The sequence below is a fragment of the Myotis nattereri genome, assembly GCF_964212035.1.
Source record: "Myotis nattereri genome assembly, chromosome: 4".
Lineage (NCBI taxonomy): Eukaryota > Metazoa > Chordata > Mammalia > Chiroptera > Vespertilionidae > Myotis > Myotis nattereri.
Window position 1 is genome coordinate 81385634 of NC_138079.1, and position 22475 is coordinate 81408108.

At 43.8% G+C, this 22475-nt stretch overlaps 1 protein-coding gene across 9 annotated transcripts in view; it reads left to right on the plus strand.

The window, feature by feature from the left end:
• The window catches only part of CUX1 (cut like homeobox 1), a gene marked incomplete at its 5' end in the record, with an annotated part of 366038 nt that overhangs the window by 240401 nt on the left and 103162 nt on the right, over positions 1 to 22475 (plus strand). For all 9 annotated transcript variants that reach the window (XM_081089614.1, XM_081089615.1, XM_081089618.1 and 6 more), the window contains one exon: positions 22230 to 22278. In XM_081089614.1, the coding sequence (XP_080945740.1) occupies positions 22230 to 22278 (49 nt within the window). The remainder of the gene's footprint in view (positions 1 to 22229; positions 22279 to 22475) is intronic.

Sequence of the window (22475 nt, forward strand, 5' to 3'; positions counted from 1 at the left end):
TAAATGGACCCATTTTGTTAAGTGGTTAATTCTGTGTGTAGACATATGGTTGATTGGTGTGTTTCTTCCCTCTGTATTTTTTCTTCTGGTTTTTTTTTTCTTCTGTATTCTTTTAAGGAGGAAAAGTTGAGTAAAAGATGTATATAAAAATTTCTTGAATTTAAATAAGTTATAAAAAATTTGCTTGAATTTAAATAAGTTAGAGAACTATGAAGTCTTCTATAAGAGTTGCCACAATAATTAACTGCCTCATGCAAAATAAAGTCTAGATGTCTTAAATATTTAAATGTAAAAAACAAAATCATAAAAATACTAAGAGAAATTTTAGATGGACACTTACATAATATGGGGGTAGAAAATTTTTTCTATGCAAGATGCTAAGGTAGAAGTCACAAAGGGAAATTCACAACTTTCCAGTGATTGATGGATGGATGGATGGATGGATGGATGAATGGACTGGCAAACATATTTGCATTGTATATAAAGAGCCCTTACAGAGCAATAAGGAGAAGTTTAGTGCCCCAATAGAGAAAGCTCTGTATTTTTGACTCCTTACTAGACAATTCTACCATAGGCATCTCAAACCCAAGTGAACTCATTACTCCTCATAATCTCCGTCTTCCTACAGACCCCTTTCCTTCAATTTTTCCCTCCCTCAGACAGAGAGTCTGAGTCTTATTATCCCTCCTGTCTAATCCATATTAATCCCACCTCCTTGAGACATTCTGCATCCCTCACCTCTCTGGTCTCCGCTGCCACTACCATAATTTGACTCTTTTTAACTCTTACCCTGGATGCTTCAGTATCTTACCAACAGATCTCCCTGCTGCCAGTTTCTCCCTGGACTGGTCCATTCTCCAAGCATGCTAAAAGTATCTTTCTAAAATATAAACCTGATTCTCTGAAAATCTGCCCTTCTTAAAATAAAGTATTTCCATGATTCTTTCTTCCATTGAAAAACCATGGCATAGCATACAGGGCACTTTCATGATGCAGCTCTGCCTTCTTAGCCTCATTTTATACCAGATCTAATTACTACCATGGAATCATGGGTCTTTCCCAAGCTCCCTGTCCCCTAAAATACATTTCATAGTTAACCTTTGTTCAGCAGCCCCTCCCTGCCCCGTTCCCACACCCACACTTACCTGCACAAGCCACTGTGTGCATGTGAGAGGGCTCTGGCTCTCCCATTCCATGAACAGAATTCCAGGGGGGTCATGAATTTGAACCTGGAAAACATACATCTTTATTTTCACTAAAGTCTGACTGTGATGTAGCATTTTCTTCTGTTGCAAATGAAGTCAACAAATCAGAATAAGAACAGACCTGTGATTCTGTTGCAAGTGGAAATCAGAGATATTTTCACATCACATTATTATAATTGTTGCAAATACTCAATTACTGTTTATACTTATTGCTACTTCAAAATGTCAGTACAGTTCTTAGATGTATCATTAGATTTGTTACTTAGTGCATCATTAAAGAACATGTGTTCCTATATAACAAATTTGAGATTTTTAGTATTATAATACCTGCTCTTCAAAATAATTGTTTCCCATATGTATTTAAAACATTCTTCTAGGAAGAGGTCCATATTCTTCACCAGGCCGCCGAAAAGGACCATGGCACAGGAAGCTTAAGCGCCCGCATTAGATCGGCAGCATCTTGCCAGCCGAGACCTTCCTAACTTTTTGCCCTAGCACTTTGCATAGTGCTCACCACATTACATATGCTTTTAATAAAAGCTTACTTATGTGGTTTTTCTAAAGTCCACCTCTTCTGTGTATAAAACAGCTGGAGCTGGGGCTAGGCAGGGGCAGGTATTATCTAGATCTGGACGTGCACTGACGTAATTGGTCACTGCCGATTATACCAGATGAACCCTTCCACCTGGGAAGAAGAGACTGCTTGTCCCTTTGGGTCTGTACCTCCCACACCTAGACACCTGTGTAAAGCAAAGTGGGAACTTGGGTTTCCACCTGGTAAAGCCCATTGTGTTGAGCAGCATATGCCATTACCATAGCACAGGGCATGACTTTAAGTATTCCAAAGTAAAAGAATCAACATCCGGAAATGTCTGGTTTTGATAATGAACAGAAAGCGTACGTGTACTTGCAGTCTAAGCTAAGGGACATTTCTCCTTTCACAGAGATGGAGGTAGTGCCCCCTACGTCAGGGGTTAATTTGAACATTCGTTCATGCATTCGTTCATTCCGTAAGCATCTTCTGGGCGCTTACGACGTGTTTGCAACTGTTGTGGACCCTGGTGGTGCCTCAGTGCCTTCGGCCCAGTCTTTATACTTGCTCACCTCAGTCCCTAGGAAGTTCACTCGCCACCAAAACTTTAAATTCCTCTCTGTGCTGAGGACTCCCACAGTTGTGTCTCCAGCCCAGACCTCCCCCCTCAGCACCAGCCCTCCTTAAGACCTCTCAAGCTTCACCCAGACGAGACCCAACTTCTCATCTTTCCCATCAACCCTAGCAAAATAGCAGTCAAGGGGAACCCCTCACTTTCTAAGCTGTTTCCTCACAGAACCCTGAAGTGGCTGCCACTTCTCTGGGAATCAAAGGCAGAACCCATGCCGTGGCCCGCAGCCCGTGCAGTTGGCCTCCTCCTCCCGGCTGTCTCTCTCCTCTTTTCCCACTTAATGTTTTCCTTATGACACACCCCGTGTTTCCTGATTGGCTGGTCTCTCTCCACCCACTAGCACCTAAGTTCCGTGAGTCTTACCTCGTTCACCACTGTATCCTCAGTGCCTAGAACCGGGAAACAGAAAATGGTCCTGGAATGAATGAAAACAAAGTCCCTGGCCTCCTGGAGGCAGCCTCTAGGGCAGACAAGCAGATTGCCGTATCATAAAAGTTCAGGTAGTGTCATGCTGCCAAGAAAATTAAAGCAAGTTAAAGGAAGGGGGTTGAGGGGCAGAGAGGAAGAGAGTTGCTGACTTAGATGGGTGGTCAGGGAAAGCCACTTGGTTGAAAATCCTATATTATAAAGAGGTAGTATGCAAATTGACCATCACTCCAACACACAAGGTGGCCACCCCCATGTGGTCAAAGATGGCCGACAGGGGAGGGCCGTTGGGAGGGACCCAGGCCTACAAGGGGAGGGCAGTTGGGGGTGACCAGGCCTGCAGGGGAGGACAGTTAGGGGCGACCAGGCTGGCAGGGGAGGACAGTTAGGGGCAATTGGACTGGCAGGGGAGCAGTTAGGCATCAGTCAGGCTGGCAGGGGAATGGTTAGGGGGTAATCAGGCTGGCAGGCAGGCAAGCAGTTGGGAAACAGTAGTCCTGGATTGTGAGATGGATGTCCGACTACCCGTTTATGCCCGATCCCACCATGATTGGACCTAAATGGGCAGTCAGACATTTCTCAAGGAGCCCCAGATTGGAGAGGGTACAGGCTGGGCTGAGGGACACGCACACCCCACCCCCGTGCACAAATTTCGTGCACCAGGCCACTAGTTAAATATAAATGCCTATAGCAGGGCCTCTGTTCTGTATGGTTATTAAATCAAACCTATATGGGCTTACTCTGCTATTTGTCTGATGAGCATTTACTCATAGGTTATTTTATATGAGAGGGAACCTTGGACCAGCCCCTATATGAGAAAGTTCATGCTGAAATCTAGAACTACCCTACTTTGTTTCGATCAGAAAATAGAGAGTAGTTCCAGATGTCTTCTAGGAGGGCCAGGACAAGGGGGTGCAAGGGGGAAGCTAAGCACATCTGTAATTTCAGACACTTTAAAATGCTCAGTTCTCCTAGCTCCAATCCCAGGTCCAGGAGCAGTGGAACTGGATTGCCCCTCATCACACAGGTTGGTGACTCTTGAACTTGAGTGGGATTCCTCAGAGCATTGGTTAAAAATGAGTTCCCTTGCCAAGTTAGTCCGCCTTCATTTATTACTCTTTTAAAGATGAATACAAAAGCTCCTTATGTTAACGGTATGGAAAGATTTTCAACATATGTAATTAAATGAAAAAAGCAAGATTCAGAATTGTGTATGCTATGTCTGCTTGTAAATTTTATTAAACAGCAATCTCTGGGGACAGGATAGAGAGGGGCTCTTTCTTTCACTGTAACCATTTCTGAATTTTGAAGATCAGATTAAATTAGAACTTATTTAGTCCTTCTGTAGCCTTTACGTTGATGAATCCGGTGTAGCCTTGGTGGCTATCAGGATCCACCTCTTTGCAGGAGGTTTCCCACACTCTCTCAGTGGGATCACTCATGTTATATAGTTCCCATCTCTCTCAAGCTCAGTCACCAGGATTAAACAAAAAAACACTTTTAAGCCTTCTTTGTGAATGTGTGTATCTTTAAAGCAGTTTGCACTTCCATGCTGAGTTTTTAGTTAAACATTCCTCCAAACTCCATGGAGAGGAGGTAGAGTGTACAGAGCCAAATCCGGGGGCTTACCTGATTCTACTTTCCATTGAACAGCAGACCTTCGGGCAAGTCAGTTAACTCCCTGGCCTAGATGTGTGTTCTATAATTGTGTCCGCCTCCACATGACTTCCAAGGAGTTAATAGGTGTGAAGTGCTCCATGATACCTGTGCCAGGGTTCAGGCAATGTCACCACCATCCTCATCATTCATATCTCTGATACCCTGTAGTCTGGCTCCTGTTTGAAAGCTAGCAGCTACTAAGAAAGCAAGTGAACTTCCACTAAATACCTCTCTCTTTGCTGTATCTTTATAGTAAAAAATAAAATGAGATATGTATTGTCACCACCTAACCAGTTTTATTGTCAAGATCACACGTTTACACGTTTTTCAGATGGGAACGGCTGTGCACACATGTGTCACATGGCTGTGCACACGTTGCTGTTCCTGCTGGGCGTGCTCAGGACAGTCCACTTTGTGTGCTGTACTTTGTTCTTTTGGCTTGACATAACTTCATACAGTTTTTACACCTGCTTATCTGCTGAATTGTCATTTTGATGGCAAAATCTTATTTTCTTCTCTTGATGAATTAGAGTTTACATAATCATTCTTTATTTGCGGGCATTTGGTTATTTTGGTTTCTCACAATGAATTTTTGTTTAGAAAAACAATTCCTTAAAATATTTTTTAGAAGGAGAGAACAGTAAAGCAAAAGAAATGCTATTTCAAGGCTTCTTAGCATGTTGCTTTGCAGAGGGATGAATCCCGTTACAATAACAGCAGTGGAGTCTCTCTCCCAGCCTCCACCCCCAGTTTCAGAGATAAACCCAGGGCCAACTCCAGGTCTTCCCGGGGAACCAATTTGCCTCCGACTTTCTGTGCCAAATGCAGACAGTAGGGGCTAGATTGTGGCGATTGCTATTGTTCCCTCGGCCATGTTGGGTGAAACCTCATATGTTTAACTTTATATTTGTTAGTACAAAAACTCATCATTTGCCCATCTGTTTATTTAATCTCTATGTTTCCTCATGTCCTATGAACATGGGTATAGTGAGAACTCAGTAGTAATTCTACATATGTTCTGGATTTTAACTACCCACTCACACTTATCATTACTTTTACTTATCAATTGCTCTTCTTTTCATATGTGTTTTAGTGGTTTTCATTGCCTAGAAGTATTATATATGTGTAATTATATATATGTATGTATATCTACATACACACACACACACACATATGTGAATATATACTAGAGGCCCGGTGCACAAAATTCTTGCAGGGGGGATGGTCCCTGAGCCCGACCTGCACCCTCTCCAATCCAGGAGCCCTCAGGGGCTGTCCTACTGACGGCTTAGGCCCGCTCCCCGTGATTCTCTGCTCTCTGGGGGACCTGCCTGCTCCACACCATGGTGATGGGCAAGCAGGCTCTGCTGGGTGCTGCCTGCGGGCCTTGCTTGCCTACTCCCGGGTCGCCGTGGCAATGGCCAAGCAGGCCCTGCTGGATGCTGGCTGCAGGCTGCGCTTGCCTGCTGGGCTGACGTTGCCCGGGCGATGCCGCCAGCATCCCGCCCGGCTGCTGTGGGCTCCGCCATCTTTGTCCCAGTGTGATGGTTAATTTGCATATTACTCTTTTATTACATAGGAGATATACACACACACACACACACACATACACACACACACTAGTGGCCCAGTGCATGAATTTGTGCACCTTGAAAGGAACTGTGGGCCACGAGGCTGTGTTGGGCACAGGGGTGGGTCTTGGCCCATTCTCCACAGCCCCTCCCGCCATGGCCTGGTCCCCTGTCTGCCAGCAGCCCTGCTCCTGCTGCCTCTGCTCCCATGCCTGCACTCCCATGTGCTGATGGCACTGGCCCTGCTCACACCTGCTGCAGCACGGAGTGACTGGGGCCGGTGCCAGCAGCGGGTGCAAGTGGGGCCAGAGCCATTAGCGGGTGCGAGCAGCGGCTGCTGCCCCAATTGCCCCTCAGGAGCAGGGGGAGGTGGAGAAGCCCTGAGGGGCGATTGGGGCCGACAGGGGGTGCAAGCAGCGGCTCCAGCACCAGCAGCAGGTGCAAGCAGGGCTGGTGCCGGCAGCAGGTGTGAGCGCTGGGCGGGACCATGGCATGCAGGAGCAAAGGATTTTCAGTAACCACCAGAGGCTCGCCCCGATGACAGCGACCAAAGCCCCGCCTTGGTCTGGTGCCCCCACTCACCTGCTCCACCATCCCACCGCAGCCGACACCCACCATGTTTGGCACGTGCCCCCTGGTGGTCAGTGCATGTCATAGCGACCGGTTGTTTGGTTGTTCTGCCATTCGGTCTATTTGCATATTAGCCTTTTATTATATAGGATGATAGGCCCTATCAATCCCATTATTAATCATTTTTAATATGGTCTCAATAATGAAAAGTGGTCTTTCCTTCCGAATCTATTTTCTTATTTTTTATGATTTATTATATCTTTAACCTGTCTGGAATTTATGATAGCATATAAGGTAAGGTATGTATCTATATATTATTCTTCACATAAATGTCCAGTTTGCCCAAAAGCATTTATGATTTCTTCCTTTACTATTTTACATTTGACATCAGGTGTAAATAATTACACATATCTCTGGATTTCTCTCTGGAATTTCATTCCATTGATCTAACTTTACATTTTAGTAAGTATCATACTGTTTTGGTAATCTCTCTTTGTTTTCTATTTTGGTATCTTATACAACCAGATTACTTTGTTGGGTTTTTGTTTGTTTGCTTATTTTACAAAGAAAAAATGCTTTGGTATTTTGGTCACCTGATTTGCCTTTATGCATCTTGTCACCAAGTTTTATAAGTCAACTTGGGAAATAAATTTATATTTATTTATCTTTAATACAACTGCAAATTAAAAAATGTTATCATTAGCCTTTTTTGCCACTAGCATTTTATAATTCAATTTTCTATAGCTGGAATTTATACCATGTTATTTTAATTCCTACATGTTTAATATTTATAACCTTTTTATAGATAAGATAGATATTATATTTCATTTCTAGATATTTATTATTGCTACATGGGAGTTTATTGCTTTCATGTCTTTACCAAAAATATGGGTCTTTGCTGAATTCATGGGTCATTTTTGCTCATGTGAAACTCTTGGATTTGGTGAGCATGAGACCATATTTCCTACAAGTAATGGATTTGGCTCTTTTGTGACAACCAGAACATCTGATCCTCTTCTTTCACTCCTGTTTTTATTTTTATTTCTATTAATTTATTGTTGACAGTATTACAGATGTCCCCCACTTTTCCCCCTTTACCACTCATCCACTCTGCTCCCACCCCACTTCAGGCCTTTAGCTGTCTGTTGTCTGTGTCCATGGGTTATGCATAAACACATATAAGGTCTTTGATTAATCTCTTCCCGCCCTCTCCCCACCCTCTCTCTGAGATCTGTCCATTTGTTCCATGCTTCCATGTTTATGGTCCTGTTTTATTCGTCATTTTATTTTGTTCATTAGATTCCACAAATAAGTGGGATCATGTGATATTTATCTTTCTCTGACTGGCTTATTTTGCTTAGCATAGTAATCTCCAAGTCCACCCTGCGTGAAAGGGTAAGAGATCCTTCTTTTTCTATTGCTGCATAGTATTCCACGATGTAAATGTACCACAGTTTTTTATCCACTCATGTACTGATGGGCCCTTGGGCTGTTTCCAGATCTTAGCTATTATAAATTGTGCTCCTGTGAACAAAGGGGTGCATATAGTCTTTCTGATTGGTGTTTTGGGATTCTTAGGATATATTCCCAGAAGTGGGATTGCTGGGTCAAACAGCAGTTCCATTTTTTATTTTTTGAAGAAACCCCACACTGTTTTCCATAGTGGCTGCACCAGTCTGCATTCCCACCAGCAGTGTACTAAGGGTTTCCTTTTCTCCACATCCTCTCCAGCACTTGTTGTTTGTTTATTATTGATAGTAGTCATTCTGGTAGGTATGAAATAAAACCTCATGTGGTTTTAATTTGCATCTCTCTGATGATTAGTGACATTGAACATCTTTTCATATGCCTGTTGGCCATCTGTGGTGTCCACTTTGAAGAAGTGTCTATTCAGGTCCTTTGCCCATTTTTTAATTGGATTATTTGTCTTCCTCTTGTGGAGTTGTATGAGTTCCTTATATATTTTGGAAATTAACCTCTTATCAGATATATCATTGGTGAATATGTTCTCACTCCTGTTTTTAGAAAAAAGCATCTCTCTTGTTTCTCTGTGAAAAATAACGGTGGTTCTAAATGTCTGTCCTGTTCCTATTAACCAAGCGCTCTTGTCATTCCCCCCATTTAAATTCAACTGCAGCCTGATTTTCAGATTCCATGTGATTGGAACCCCTTAAACTCTCATGTTCTCCGAGTGGTGTAGCATGTTTTCTAGTAGGATTATACTTCTGTATATTGCATTTCTTTTTACTTTTGCATTACATATCTTATAAATTTTCTTGCCTTGGGATTTAAGACAACTTCAAGCTTGCTATGCTTTATTATTTACTGTGCCTCTTAGTATGACGTATTTCTCCATAATGTTGTTTTGCTATATATTATATTGTCTAGTACGGCTTAAAACCTTACCTTAGCCTTTTAAAAAATCGAGTCAATCTTTGCCTTTGAAGTGTGTTTCTACTACATTTTATTAGATTTAAGGTTTTCTTCAAATAATGCATTTTATTTTTATAGGTGAATTTGGCTTGGTTACATTTACTGATATAACTCTTCTCTTAACCTATATTTTCTTCATTGTTGATACCTTTCTCCTAATTCACAGTATCTCTGTCATAAACTTTCTGATCTATTTAAGGAATACAGACCAAAAGGTTTAATTGACTCTGTCTCTGCTGATTCTCCAGTCCAACCCTGCCCTGTCTCCTCTCCTTACTGAAACTCACTGTCAGATGCAGAACCATTGAGCCTTCTGACATCTTTAAAGAAACCATGGATTTATTTTAAATTCCCTCACCTTAATGTACTGTTAATATATTATATGTCAAGCATAGCAGCAAGTTACACTTCCTTATACTTTTTTTAATCCTCACCCAAGGATGTGTTTATTGATTTGAAAGAGAGAGAGTGAGAGACAAAGAAAAAGAGAGGTGAGAGAGAACATTGATTGGTTGCCCTGCATACATGCCTGACTGGGGTTTGAACCTGAAACTTGGATATATGCTCTGCTGGGAATCGAACCTGCAACCTTTCAGTGTACAGGACAGTGCTCCAGCTAACTGAGCCACACCAGCCAGGGCTTCCTTACTTTTTTTTTTTTTGAGAATTTTTGTAAGAGTTTATTTGATCCCTGACTGGCATGCGCTCAGTGGTTAGAGCGCAGACCGAAGAGTTGCAGGTTTGATCCCCGGCATGTGCAGAGAGCAACCAGTTGGTGTCTCTCTCTCTCTCTCTTATCAATGTTTCTCTCTAACCCCCTCCTCCATCCCGTTCACTCTCTCTAAATATCAATGGAAAAAATATCCTCTGGTGAAGATTTAAAAAAAAAATGTTCATTTGCGACAAAACTGAAAATAATTGTTGTGGAGCAATATCTCAAATGTTCTCTTCCCTACGTTATTAACCTTGCCACTTCCCCACCCTCTTCATTGAGACCCAGTGCTTTATAGAATACTCTGAACCTGCAAATTCCCGCTGATGAATTCAAGTTATTTGGATTGTCCAATAATTTCTCCTGCCTTCACAGAACATCTACTGTTTAGCAGGATCATTAACTAGTGATGAGTTCTTTATTCCCTAGCATATGGTAAATATATTTTACACACTTGAGGTATGCTGCGTAGATCCTAATGGGTGGCACACATAGACTAAGATGTCCTTGAACTTTTATTAAACTGAGAAATGTATTGCCTGGGTATCCAGAGTCCTTCTCTAGGGATTAAACGTGGGGAGTACCCTCTCCAATTTCCTCTCCAGAATTGCAACATTTTACGTCAATAATCACAAGCAGGCTGAGCTCTAAGGCAGTTATCTGCTATATGTGTCTTCCCAATGGAGGGGCATCAAGATGGTATCAGCTGACATTTTCCAGCCATGAACATATGAAAGAGGGTTTGGCTTGTTCAGTAAGTGAGTTGAATTCTCCCAAAATGAATTCTGTAATAAAACCAAGAAGGTGGTTTGTTTAACTTAAATTTTTCATCACACCTGTTTCCAAAAAGTATTCTAGGTGGCTTAATACAAGGCCCAGACTCAGTAGGAGTCCTAGAGATGGATCCTGGGAGTTCAAAGATAGAGCTCCATAAGGAAGATACTTTTAAGGCTTGGGTTTGAATAAAAAGCTCAACTACTTAACCTGATGTGACTAAGACATTCCATACATAGGGTTTTTAAAGAGAGCTATATTACTATGCTGCCCTGATGTACTTACTGTTTGCTTGGCTACGAGGGAAAACTTGATGTTGCAGTTAACCTTTCTATTTTTTTCCCTCTGTCTGAGTATTGTGAACTTCCTTTGTGGTATTTTAGTGATCAGACAGGATGGAGGGTGTTCTTAAAGATTCATGGCCAAGTCGGATGATGTCAGAATGAAGGGAAGGGATGGTCTTTATGGGGCCAGCAAGTCTGGCCCCGTCTGAATTGTTTGTCTAACACTTCACAAGTAGAATAGGAACCACTGAATTATTCATTTTCAAGTTGCCCTAAAAAAGGCACTTACACTGCCGAAATGCAGACTTTTGGTGCCAGTGAGAGGAAGAGGAAGGATGCTGTCTTTCCTCTGAATGTGCTGCTGCCCTCACTGCCTTGTTCTCCAGTTTCACTTCCCAGCCTGCAGGGTGAAGGAAACCACCAGCTCACTAAGTGCAGGGCCATGGCGGGGGCAGGGGATTGTGGGCAAATACAATGAGGGCCTCAGAAGCCACAGGTGAGCTGAGCATTTAATTTGCTGGAGAAAGTCCAGGTGGAGGGGAAGGAGCTTTAGGTTTATGGGGAGCTGTGTAGTCAGAAAGCCCCTGGGTGTGGGTGTGGGTGTGGGTGTGGCAGGAGAACAGCCTGAGTCTGTAGACAGGGACCCAGGGCCCAGGAAGTCGCCTTGGGCTTGGGCTTGGGCTTGGGCTTGGGCTTGGAGGTAAGGAGGAGAAGGGAGCTGAGAGTAGTAATAACTGGTATGCAATCAGAGATCTTTTTTTATTCTTAGTGTTAGCTGCTCTGTCACTAAACCTTTTCTTCACAGTTCCTACCAAGTAGTACTTAGGGGAGAAAGGGAGTAATTAGAATCCCTTACATTTGGAAGGGGAAAGCAGGGTTCTTACTCTACACCAGCTGCTCATGGTGGCCTCGAGCTTCTTGGACACTACTCCGCCCTGGGCCTCCGTTTCCCCACCTATGATACCTGAGCAGATTCTCAGGGGACGCCAAGGGCGCGGCCTCTGCACGCTGCAGGAGACGGTGAGAGACACAGGTGCGGTGCTAGGCATCATATGATTCTCTTGCACAGTCGGTCACTTGATCAGCATCTGTTGGCTGTGGGCAGGGTGTTCACAGGGTAAAGCAAACAGAGGAAGGGAAACAAAATCTGAAAGGCGCTTCCAAGAGAGTGAACACTCAGATCAGGCAAGTCGTGCTCCAACCTCTGGAAGGATGTGCTGACAAATTTTACACTAAATTCGTGAAGGAGACTTTAAATACATATATATTTATAGGTGGTATAACAGCAGCCCTGCCAGAACCTTTTCTTAAATGTAATGAAGCAGCAAGCTCAGTCCTGCTGGTGCTGTTCTCAGCCCAAATTTTTGGCACAGTCCATGCGGGCTCCCTGGGCACCGAGGCCCTTGGTGAAAGGTGGGAGGGCCTCAGTTTCCCCCATTGCCCACGTGGAAGCAGCTCCTGAAACCCCTTTTCTTGTGGAATGAAGGATGGGACGTGAGTGTCCCCTCCAGAATCCTTTCTCCTCTCGTACCCTGTTCTCTGCAAACAATCTTTTTCTGTATCAAAGAAAAACACCCACATGTGATTTTTCAATCACATGCTTCTTACAGAGAGGTGCTTTTCGTGTATACTTTTTACCTCCCCTTTGCTGAGTGGGTAAATTGATATTCAGAGAGGTTAACTGTCTTGACGAAAATTTGTCAAGTACCGAGTCTCAGGCAGAGCTGGACTTCCAGCACCGGACGCCCCTCTCTCATCGGTATTCCTTCCCAGAGGCCTCACTGTAGCCTCCTCCCAGGCACTGTTCTGCTCATCACCTCATTTTTGTGCAAACAGAATACAGCAGTCAGCATCAGCACAGATAGTTGATGCGTGGTGATAGAAGGATGCAAAACTACTGTGATGGCCTTTGCTTTTGTTTTTATCATCTCATACTTTTTTGTTTGCTTTTTATTATGTTAAATTTCCAACATACAATAGAGGGCAGGATCCCAGGTGCCTCTTGTGCAGTTCCTGCCATTTCATGCATAGCTGATCCTGTCTCACCTGTCCCCTCCCACCTCAGTTTTATCTTGAAGCTACTTTCAGAATCCTTTCATTTTACCTCTGAATGTTCTAGCATGTGGATCTTCACAATAAGACTCTTCCTTTTTAATATAGGCACAATACTATTATCACGTCAAAAACTAATTTCTTAATATCACCAATATTTAAATTTCTAACCACCCCTACACATCATAAATGGTTTTATTTTTTAATTTGTTCAAATCAGAAGTCCTGGCCGGGTGGCTTAGTTGGTTGGAGTGTCATCCTTACACCAAAAGGTTGCGGGCTTGATCCCTGGTCTGGCTGCGTACCGGAGGCAACCAGTTGATGTTTCTCTCTCTCTCCCTTGCTCTCTCTCTCAAAATCAATTTTAAAAAAACATATCCTCAGGTGAGGATTTAAAAATAAATAAATAAATTTGTTCAAATCAGGATCCAGGCAAGATTCACATATTGTAATTGGTTGGTATGCCATTCATTTTAAAGATTCCTCTCCATCTCTCTTTCTTTTCTTGGTGATTTATTTGTGTATGAAACTGGTTCATTTGTCCTGAAGAGTTTCCCACAGTCTGGGTTTTGCCAACAGCATCCCAAGATGTAGTTGAGCATGTTCCTCTGTCCTCTGTGATTCCTGTAAGTTTGTAGTTGCATCTAGAGGCCTGATCAGATTTAGCCTGGAAATTTTTGGCAAAGGCCACTTCATGGTTGGTTATGGTTATCTTCTAATGGTCTCAGGTGTTGAAAATCAGCTCTGACCAGAAGAGAAAGTCTTGATTTTCACATGGGGCAATAATAATGAATATGCGCATGGGTCTTTGTGGTTTACAAAGTCCTATTGTCCTCCATCAATGTTCTTATTTTGTCCTCATGCCAGTTTCTTTGAGAAAAGTTGTTTTACTCCTCCCATGCACGTGGCTATCTAGCTCTAAGGTCTGCTCAAGGTCAGACGACTAAAAGGCGCTGGGGGGGGGGGGGCGGGGCGGGGGGCGCGGGGAGGTTCAGGTCTGTTTGCTCTGCAAGCCATGCTCTTGTGGTTCTCTTGACCAATAGTCACCAACCAGTGGTCCACGAACCACTGGCGGTCCGTGAGGTCCAAAAGGTTGGCGGCCACTGCTCTAGCCCACAATTTCCTTAATTTCACCTCCAGTCACTCCATCCTGCTTGTTACCCTGAGGCACTTGATTTAAGAAAAGAATAAGATTTTCACATCCAACTTTCACCTCGTTTTTAGAGCAGCAGTGTTAGAACTGTGGAGAAATGGCAAGAAGCATCTGAAGATTAACCCAGACACTTAACCCAAAAGGCTTTGGGTGGTCTCAGTAGCAAAATGAATTATGCAATCTCATGAGCTCATTCTCTGGCAACAGCTGTCCCATGTCCCTAACTAGGGAATGCTGAGGCCTGAGTGACGGTCACAGGCTCAGACTGAGGGTCATATTCTGGTGAGTGACTGGCCTCCTGGAGCAGCCCTGCTGGTTGGCACATGGGGAAAGTTAACTCCATGTGGGCTGTCAAAGACAACTTGGTTGTCAGCTAGACTCAGATAAACTAAAGGAGGATATTATTTATATCATTTCATGTAAATAAGTCAGCTAAATAAATAGCTAGGCAAAGAGAGAAATATATTTTCTCATTTGAGATTGAAAAGATGAGAGTTAACTAAAATTGATTTTAATTGTTACTGTTGTATCTTTTAAATTGGCATAAAAATGAACAAATTGTGGTTAATTTCTGAGCAGGTAAAAGTGACATCCTGGCCATTTAACTGTCTCTTGACATGGTTTCATTCCCAACAAGAATAAAAACTATAATTTCCAGAAGGTTTTCCCTACGGGGCAAGCTTTCCCACTGTCTTGCTACCCAGGCCCTGGGAGGGGTGGGTCCACTCTGGAGTGACATGTTAAATGGGGGGCTTGGAAGGATGCCACACAGCTTCACCTCTGCCCTCCACCCCTAACAACACAGAGGTGCCTCAACCCGGGTGGGAAATGAAAGACAGGGCTGGTCATACAGATGAGGGTTGTCAAGAAAACCTTTCCCCAAATAATGGTTGCTCCTCCTCACCTCCCCCCTAACCTTCTCAATCAGAGTTTGCTGAGACCTAGTTTGTGTCCAGCTCTGTGTGAGGCATGAGGATAACAGGTGAGCCAGGCCAACTGCCCTGCCCTCCAGGACCTCACCTTTGGACAAAAGGAAGCCTAACTCTTGGTCTTTAAAATACTTTTTTTCCCCCTAAAGCAGTTGTTGCCTTCCCTTTCAAAGACTGTTAAAAGTGGTAAGAAAATGAATCATTTTCCTTCTGCAAAAACAACTTAGAGACTCTTTCCTTAAAAGTCATATTTACAATTCGACAAAATACCCCTGCCCACTTTTTGCTCTTTAAAATACCAGACAGTGAGTTGTTGCTTGTCCAGAGCAGAGTGGACTTTGGGTAGCACAGATGTTAGTTTGCATATTTGATTAACCAGTCTCTAATGGGCACCTGCTTTGTTCTCTGGGATTATAGCAGTAAATCAACAAGTAATCAATATACAAACAAGACTTTGAGACAGGAATAATAGTGCAATAAAAATAAAGCGAGTGGATGATGGGGAGTGAGGCTGCCAGGAGACCTTTCAGAGGATGGCCATGAGAGCTGAGACCTGGATGGTGACAGCAGCTGCGTGGAGACCTCAGCAGAGAGGTGGCCATGGGGGCAAGCATGGTGGCTTCAGGGAACAGAGTAGGACTCAAGAGACTGTGAAGAATGTTGATTGAGCTACAGAAGGAAATTGACACGGGATGCGTATTGCTAATAGGCTGTAAAAAAACACATCTGCAAGAAACAAAGTAAACCTCAGTACAATGGCTCTGATGAGAAAGCAGTTCTGCACTTAGGTTTCTTTGTTGGGAAGGCTAGATTGTTTGACACGTGGGAAATAAAGCTGGAAAAGGAGGTGTTTAGGGGAGGTCATTCCGTAATCAGCTGTTGACCCTCTGCTTCCTGCAGAACCCTGGCCCACAGTGAGGATGAGAGGATCTTGACCCAAAAGCACTTTGGGTCTGACTGGGAGGGAGAGAGGGAGCCAAAAGAAGTTCCTGGAATCCACCAGCCCATCTAAGGCAGACTGGACTTGAACACTAACCCCCGTGGGAATGCATCCGAGGGAAGGATTAGTCCATGCCGAAGAGGCCACAGACCTCATGGGAGAGGAAGTGTTGAGAGATGCAGGCGGGGCAGGCAGAGGCAGCCTTGGGGAGCTCCCCCGGGTGCAGACTCCAAAGGGCTGGCCTGCCAGACGGTAGGATTTAGATTGTACAGGTGGGGTATAGGTGTAGGGTTTTTTTAAGAGTAATATTGTCAAATCTGTGATAGCTCACTTTGTCTACAAAGAGAAGGAAATGCTATAAAAAGTGTTTTGTATGACTTCACCTGACAAAGATAAGACAAATAAGGTCAATTCCATATATAAATATTTATGAAAAAATACTAAATAAAATATTAGCAAATAGAATTCAAGAGGACATTAAATGTGTAATACACCACAACCAAACAGGAGCAGATGACTGTATAATTTACCACTTTAGTGGGTCAGAGGAGAAAAACCATTTAATTAGCTCCATAAATGCTTAAAAGGTACTTAATGAGATCAATATCCATCTTTTATTAAAGAGTCTTAATAAAATAGGAACAGTTGGATATTTCATTAACAAAATAGGAACATAGATATTGAAAGTCTAAAATCAGGAACATGCTTAACGGTGAAATTTCCGATGTGTCGCCATGAAAGCCAGACATCAAGCCAGGATCCCCTCTGTCACTCTTGCTGTGATGTGGTCTGGAAGAGCTGATCAATGCCATCATCCCGGAGAAAGAAATCGGAGGCATAAAAGGGGCAGGAAGAGACCATCCTGTCATATGTGCAGATGAGGGCACAGGGTATCATGAAAGCCCAAGAGAGCACCCACAAAGCTGTTACAAGTTTAAAGGCACCCACCACGGCGTGATTTCTTTGTCTAGAAGGTTGTTGCTCTCTCAGCCCCACTATTCTCTGCCCAACAAACTTGTCTTCATCCTCCAGATGCAGACCATGCCTCTCCTCCACGACACTCTCCCTCCTCATGTTTGCAAAGCCCTTAGGATGTGCAAGTGTACGGTCAGTGACCTAGTAATAAGGCAAATACCAGTGCTACTAAGTCAGCACTGCTGTCTCCACGTGGACATTTGCTGCCCCATCAGCTGTGGCACATAGTAGGTGCTCAGTAGGATTGAGAAGAGACTGCCCCTCCGTCCCCGGCCTAGTCTATGACCTACTCCCATGGGGTGGGTCTGTGCCTGTGCACAAGGAGGGCACAGTGCCACCTCCTCCGGGTACAGTCCTGCCTGGCTCTCGCATGTGACTCAGACCAGCCTTTCCTTGCGGGGAGATCAGACTTCTGCACTGTGCCCAGCTCCTCATCTGTGTGCCCAGGTGGGGACAGAGAGAGATGGCCTTTCCTGAGGACGCCCACCCCGATTAAGGGGTTCTAGACCCACAGCCAAGAAACCTTCCTCAGTGCCTGACCCTCTGGCCACCTCCTTTTCCTAGTGCTCTTTCCGATGCTGGTCCAGTGAGCCCACTGTGTCTCCTCTACCTCCTTTCACTAAGAGAGCCTGGCCTGGTGTGTAACTTGTCAGAAAAGCGGTCACCTTCCTGACAGCTAAGGCCGTCAAACGCAGCATCCAGGTGGAAGGGGGAGACTTCACTTTATTACACATACGGGAGCTTTTTGTCTTAATTTTTAAAACAGGGAAGATTAATCATTAGCTATTTCTTCTTTTGATGCTCAAGAACTTTATAATCTAGTATCGAGACTTTCAACTTGGGTCCAAGAAGACACACTGATCTTTGAAAGCCGCCAAGGACACTTCTCTAACTGCCTGTAGATGCACTTGGTCTAACAGATCCTGATGACAGTATGAGTGTTTGGGTATTGAAATATGCACCAGCCTTGCCTTGGTGCCATCCCTTAGCACTTGGGCAGCTAGTGTGAAAGTAAACACAGAGTTCCCAGTGTGGATATAATCTCCCTTCCATCCACCTTGACCACGTCCTTTTGAGTTCCTCATAAAAATTGCTGCGTGTTAGTGCAGAGAATACCCTGAAATGATCCGTAGGAAGCTGACTGCATAAACCACATATTCTAGGCCAAGCTGAAATTACTCGCTCTTTGAAGTCGGAGTGGAACATAATGCCGTGCAGGTTAATAGATCAGTGAGAGCTGTTTTGTCAGCTCGTAAAAAGGTGAGAGAACTAAATTTTTATAATAAATAGTTTTGCTGAGCAAACAATACGTGCTGTTATTATGGACTTTGGAAAATAAATGATTTTAGACTAATGTCAGGCTCCAGATCCTGATGTGGTAGTTGGGCCTTCAAAATGAAAAGAATGAAAAACCTTCAGAATATTGTTGACACTCACTCTATGAAAGCACATGGCATTTAATTCATTACTGCACTTTTCAGATAACATTTATAGTTGTAGTATTAACCCCTGGGCATTTTCGTGTTACTTATTGAGGGCAGTTTGTCTGGGAGCGTTCATTTTGTTGGGAGGGCAGGGCAGCAGTGTGGAGAGGAGTGCTTTGCACAGACTCAGTGGCGGATGTGTTCTAAGATGCGACCATCGCAGACGATCAAAGCCCCCACCATCTCCGTCCTCGTCTACAAGTGCCAGTGGCTGCACTTGCCATCTTCAAAACCCCGATCACACTGAAATATCCTGCTAGATATATTTTTGATCTTTTAAAAAGCATGCCCCTTGAAAAATGAATCACAAGCCTACAGACTTTTAAAATAATAGTTTGGCATTTTCCTTGCCCACTGCTCCCTGGTTCCTTCCATTGTCTCCTCCTGTGGCTTCTGGTCCATTCTGTGAATGGGAGCTGCAGCCCCCCTGGGCCCTGCTGTCATCAGGATACCTGGTGCTGAATAGCCGTGCTTTTTAACAGCAGAGCTCAGTGTTGTCATTATCATTTGAAAGCTTTGGAAATCTGAGAGTTGCTCTTGTAATGAAAGGTAAGTGCAATAGTTGTTATCACATTCAATATTTTGGTCAGTTTAGTGGTTGCTTAGTAACTGAAGTTAAACTGACCACAAGATGGAAAAACTTGAAATTCACTTCCAGGGATTGCCTCAGACTGCCGAGAAGGCACCTTTCTGTTTAATTGTGACTAATTCTTTATAAGGGAATTGAAACCTTTTGGAAATAGTACATTGTTTTCTGGATAGTAGGCATACTAATGAGTATCCAAAACCACTCACTGTCTGAGGAGGCTCTCAAGCCCATCCAAGTCTCCTAAATCTGGTAGAATTTGTCCCCACAGGTCCCAGCCTTGCTGCCAGCTCTAGGTAAAGCCAGGCCCCTGGGAACCCCTCTCTTCTCTAGCCTCAGCTTGTGTCTGACCCTATACTGGCCCCTTGGCCAATGGCAGAGCCAGGCAAGGATTGAACAGTGGATAAAAACAGGCAGCCACACCTCTCCCCCTTATCTCCAGATCCAGGATCGGGAATTCCCAGAGAATTAAAGGTGAAGCTCTGACCAGAGGATCTTCCTGGTGGAGGAGAGTTACCAGTGATTCCTCTGGGTCCTGGGGTCATCCCCCCCCGCCCCGCCCCTTCTTTCTTTACTCAGCAAAATACATTGGGCACCTGCTGTGTGTCTTTCTCCTTCACTTCATCCTGAGAGAGACAGCAGGGCCTGCCTCTCTGCCAGAAAGGGTAGCTGCACCCCCAGGGAAAGCTGAAGAAAACACCCCTCTGTAGGACAGACCCCCCCTCCCAAAAAAAAAAAAAAAAACCACAACAGGACGTATGATCTGGCAGGAATACAAAATAAAGCATGAGAAATGCACTCAAGAAAAGAAGGGAAGATAATAGCAACATAAAGCAAAAACAAGGAATAATTTTTTTAAGTGAATGAAGTAGGAATAGGTATGAAAAACAGAATAACTAAACTAAGGAACAGAAGAAACAAGGTGAATTACAGGACCAATACAGCTACAGTTGGATCAAATTGAAGAACCACCCCAAAAGCATCTAGAAAGGATAAGGAAAGGTTGAATGATGTGTAGGACAGAAGTAGATGTACAACCAAATCCCAATAATAGTTCCAAATAAAGCAGAAGAAATATGTCAATGACAGATAAATTAGCCAGAAGTAAGGAAGATGAAAGTGCTCATTGAGGACCCAACAGGAGTGACTAGGAAAAACCCTCGCCAAGGCCCACACTCAGGATCTCTGATCACTCAGCCAGGCCCTCCACACCCTGCGGCTGGGTCCTGCAACCAGTTCCCCTCATCTGCTCAAGAGAGACATGAGACGCCCTGGCCTGTTTGGCTCAGTGGATAGCCTGCGGACTGAAGGGTCCCAGGTTCGATTCCGGTCAAGGGCATGTACCTTGGTTGCGGGCACATTCCCAATAGGGCAGTGATGGCGAACCTATGACATGCGTGTCAGAGGTGACACGTGAACTCATTTTTTTGGTTGAGTTTTCTTTGTTAAATGGCATTTATATATATAAAATAAATATCAAAAATATAAGTCTTTGTTTTACTATGGTTGCAAATATCAAAAAATTTCTATATGTGACACAGCACCAGAGTTAAGTTAGGGTTTTTCAAAATGCTGACACGCCGAGCTCAAAAGGTTCGCCATCACTGCAGTAGGGAGTGTGCAGGAGGCAGCTGATCGATGTTTCTAACTCTCTATTCCTCTCCCTTAAAAAATCAATAAAATATATATATTTTTAAAAAAAGAGAGAGAGAGACATGAGACACCACCTATAGAGTTTTTTCAGGTAATCAACAGCTAAGTGTTTCCATCCTTCTCTTGTAAAAGCACAGTACTGGCAAGATCTGCAGGAGCCATGTCTATACGTGCCCCTCCCGTAGCCCTGCCCCAGGCCAGGAAACTTGTAGGTGTCAGAAATGTTCATGGCACGAGAGTGAATGAATGAATGATTCCAGTAGCCAGGGAAATTTGCCGGGTATATCTGGACTTTGTAAATACATATGAATAACTGTTTGATTAAAGTACAAAATTGTGTTTAAACGTTATGATTTGCCTTAGGAAGAGTGTGTTCACCTTTTATTTCATCTTATACCCAGTGGAATTGGCACTTCATCAGCAGGTTGTCAAGATAGCAGCTTTTTGTACTGACTGTCAGGTATCCTTTTCTGTCCTGTTTTAGACCCTTCACACCTTTAATTATTTTTTTATCCTTTGTCGTCATTAGACTACCTTTTCTTTGGCAGAGCAGTTTTTTTGAAATCTTGGAGGTTTCCGTTTCAGATGATGCGGTGAGATGTTTAGTAATTTAAGCTGCCCCCACAACCCACCCCCTTTCACTTTGTATTTTCACCGAAGAGGCCCAGTTGGGGTGTTTGTCTTCCAAAGACACTGCCTTCTTCACGAAGCCATCCTAAAAATAACTTCACTTAACTAGGACATTTTATGAATTGTTTCAGACTTTTCTCAGACCAGTCTGAAAGCAGGATACTATTTCAAACAGATACAATGAGCCTTGAACCCGATTACACACAAGGCATCTGTTACCCCGTCCGAACTGCGGGAAGTTGATAAAATTGCCTCAAATCGCAGTGTGCGGCTAAAGGCTAAAAAAGCTTTGGGTGCAGCAAACAGCAAAACTGACCAGCCAGGAACTGAATATAGAAGTTTGGGGCAGTGACTTGCCAGGGTGCCCAGTTCTAACCTCCCATAGACTTTCAAAATTGACCATACCCTTCTCAATAGGATTCTCAGCATTATTTTCTCTCATGATGTTATATGTTGGAACCATATTATTGCCTTCAAATTACTCAAGGAAGTACTTTCAAAACAGGAAAAAAAGGACCTGGAACTCCCTGTGTGTGAGCAGGCCAGATGCTGGTGGTGAACTCAGGTGGTTTGTAGAGCAGACTGCAGAGTCTCCGACCTGCATTGCTATCCTCTCCTCCACTTCTTGTGTTTCTCTCAGTCCTAGCAAACTGCTACTCATCCTTCAAAACCCAGTTCACATGTAATCTCCTCCAAAGCCTTTTCAGATTCCCTCTCCCAAGGAGACTTCATTTCTTGTTTTTCCAGACTACTCTGTTCAGAGTTCTATTCAACCTTTTGGCAGGACACTGTACTTTATCTTTTTATGATTCTCTCCCTGACAAGATCAGGAGCACCTCAAGGGCAGGCCTACCTCCTCCCAGTGAGCAGCGGTGCCCGATCACAGGACTGCATGGCTCTTCTCTCCTCCTACACTGGGGACTCTACCTGGAATGTGTACCTATAAGTCATTCTGCCAAGTTCAGAACTGTGGGTACCCCGGAGCCTGGCTGGCTACTGACTAACACGCTCTCTTCCTCTCGTCTCCTAGGGCCGATGAAATTGAAATGATCATGACGGACCTTGACAGAGCAAACCAGGTAGGATGCTTGATGGCTTCAGGGATAAAGTCATATTAGCATAGCCATTTGTCGTCTTGAAAGATGCTTCTCTCTAAGTTAGAAGCCAGTTATTCTTGTATTTTTTACATACAGTTATCAATGTTAACACTTTTCCTGATGTCATGAGAAATACATGAAAAGTCACAGGCAAAGTCTTTGATGTGACCCAAGCATCC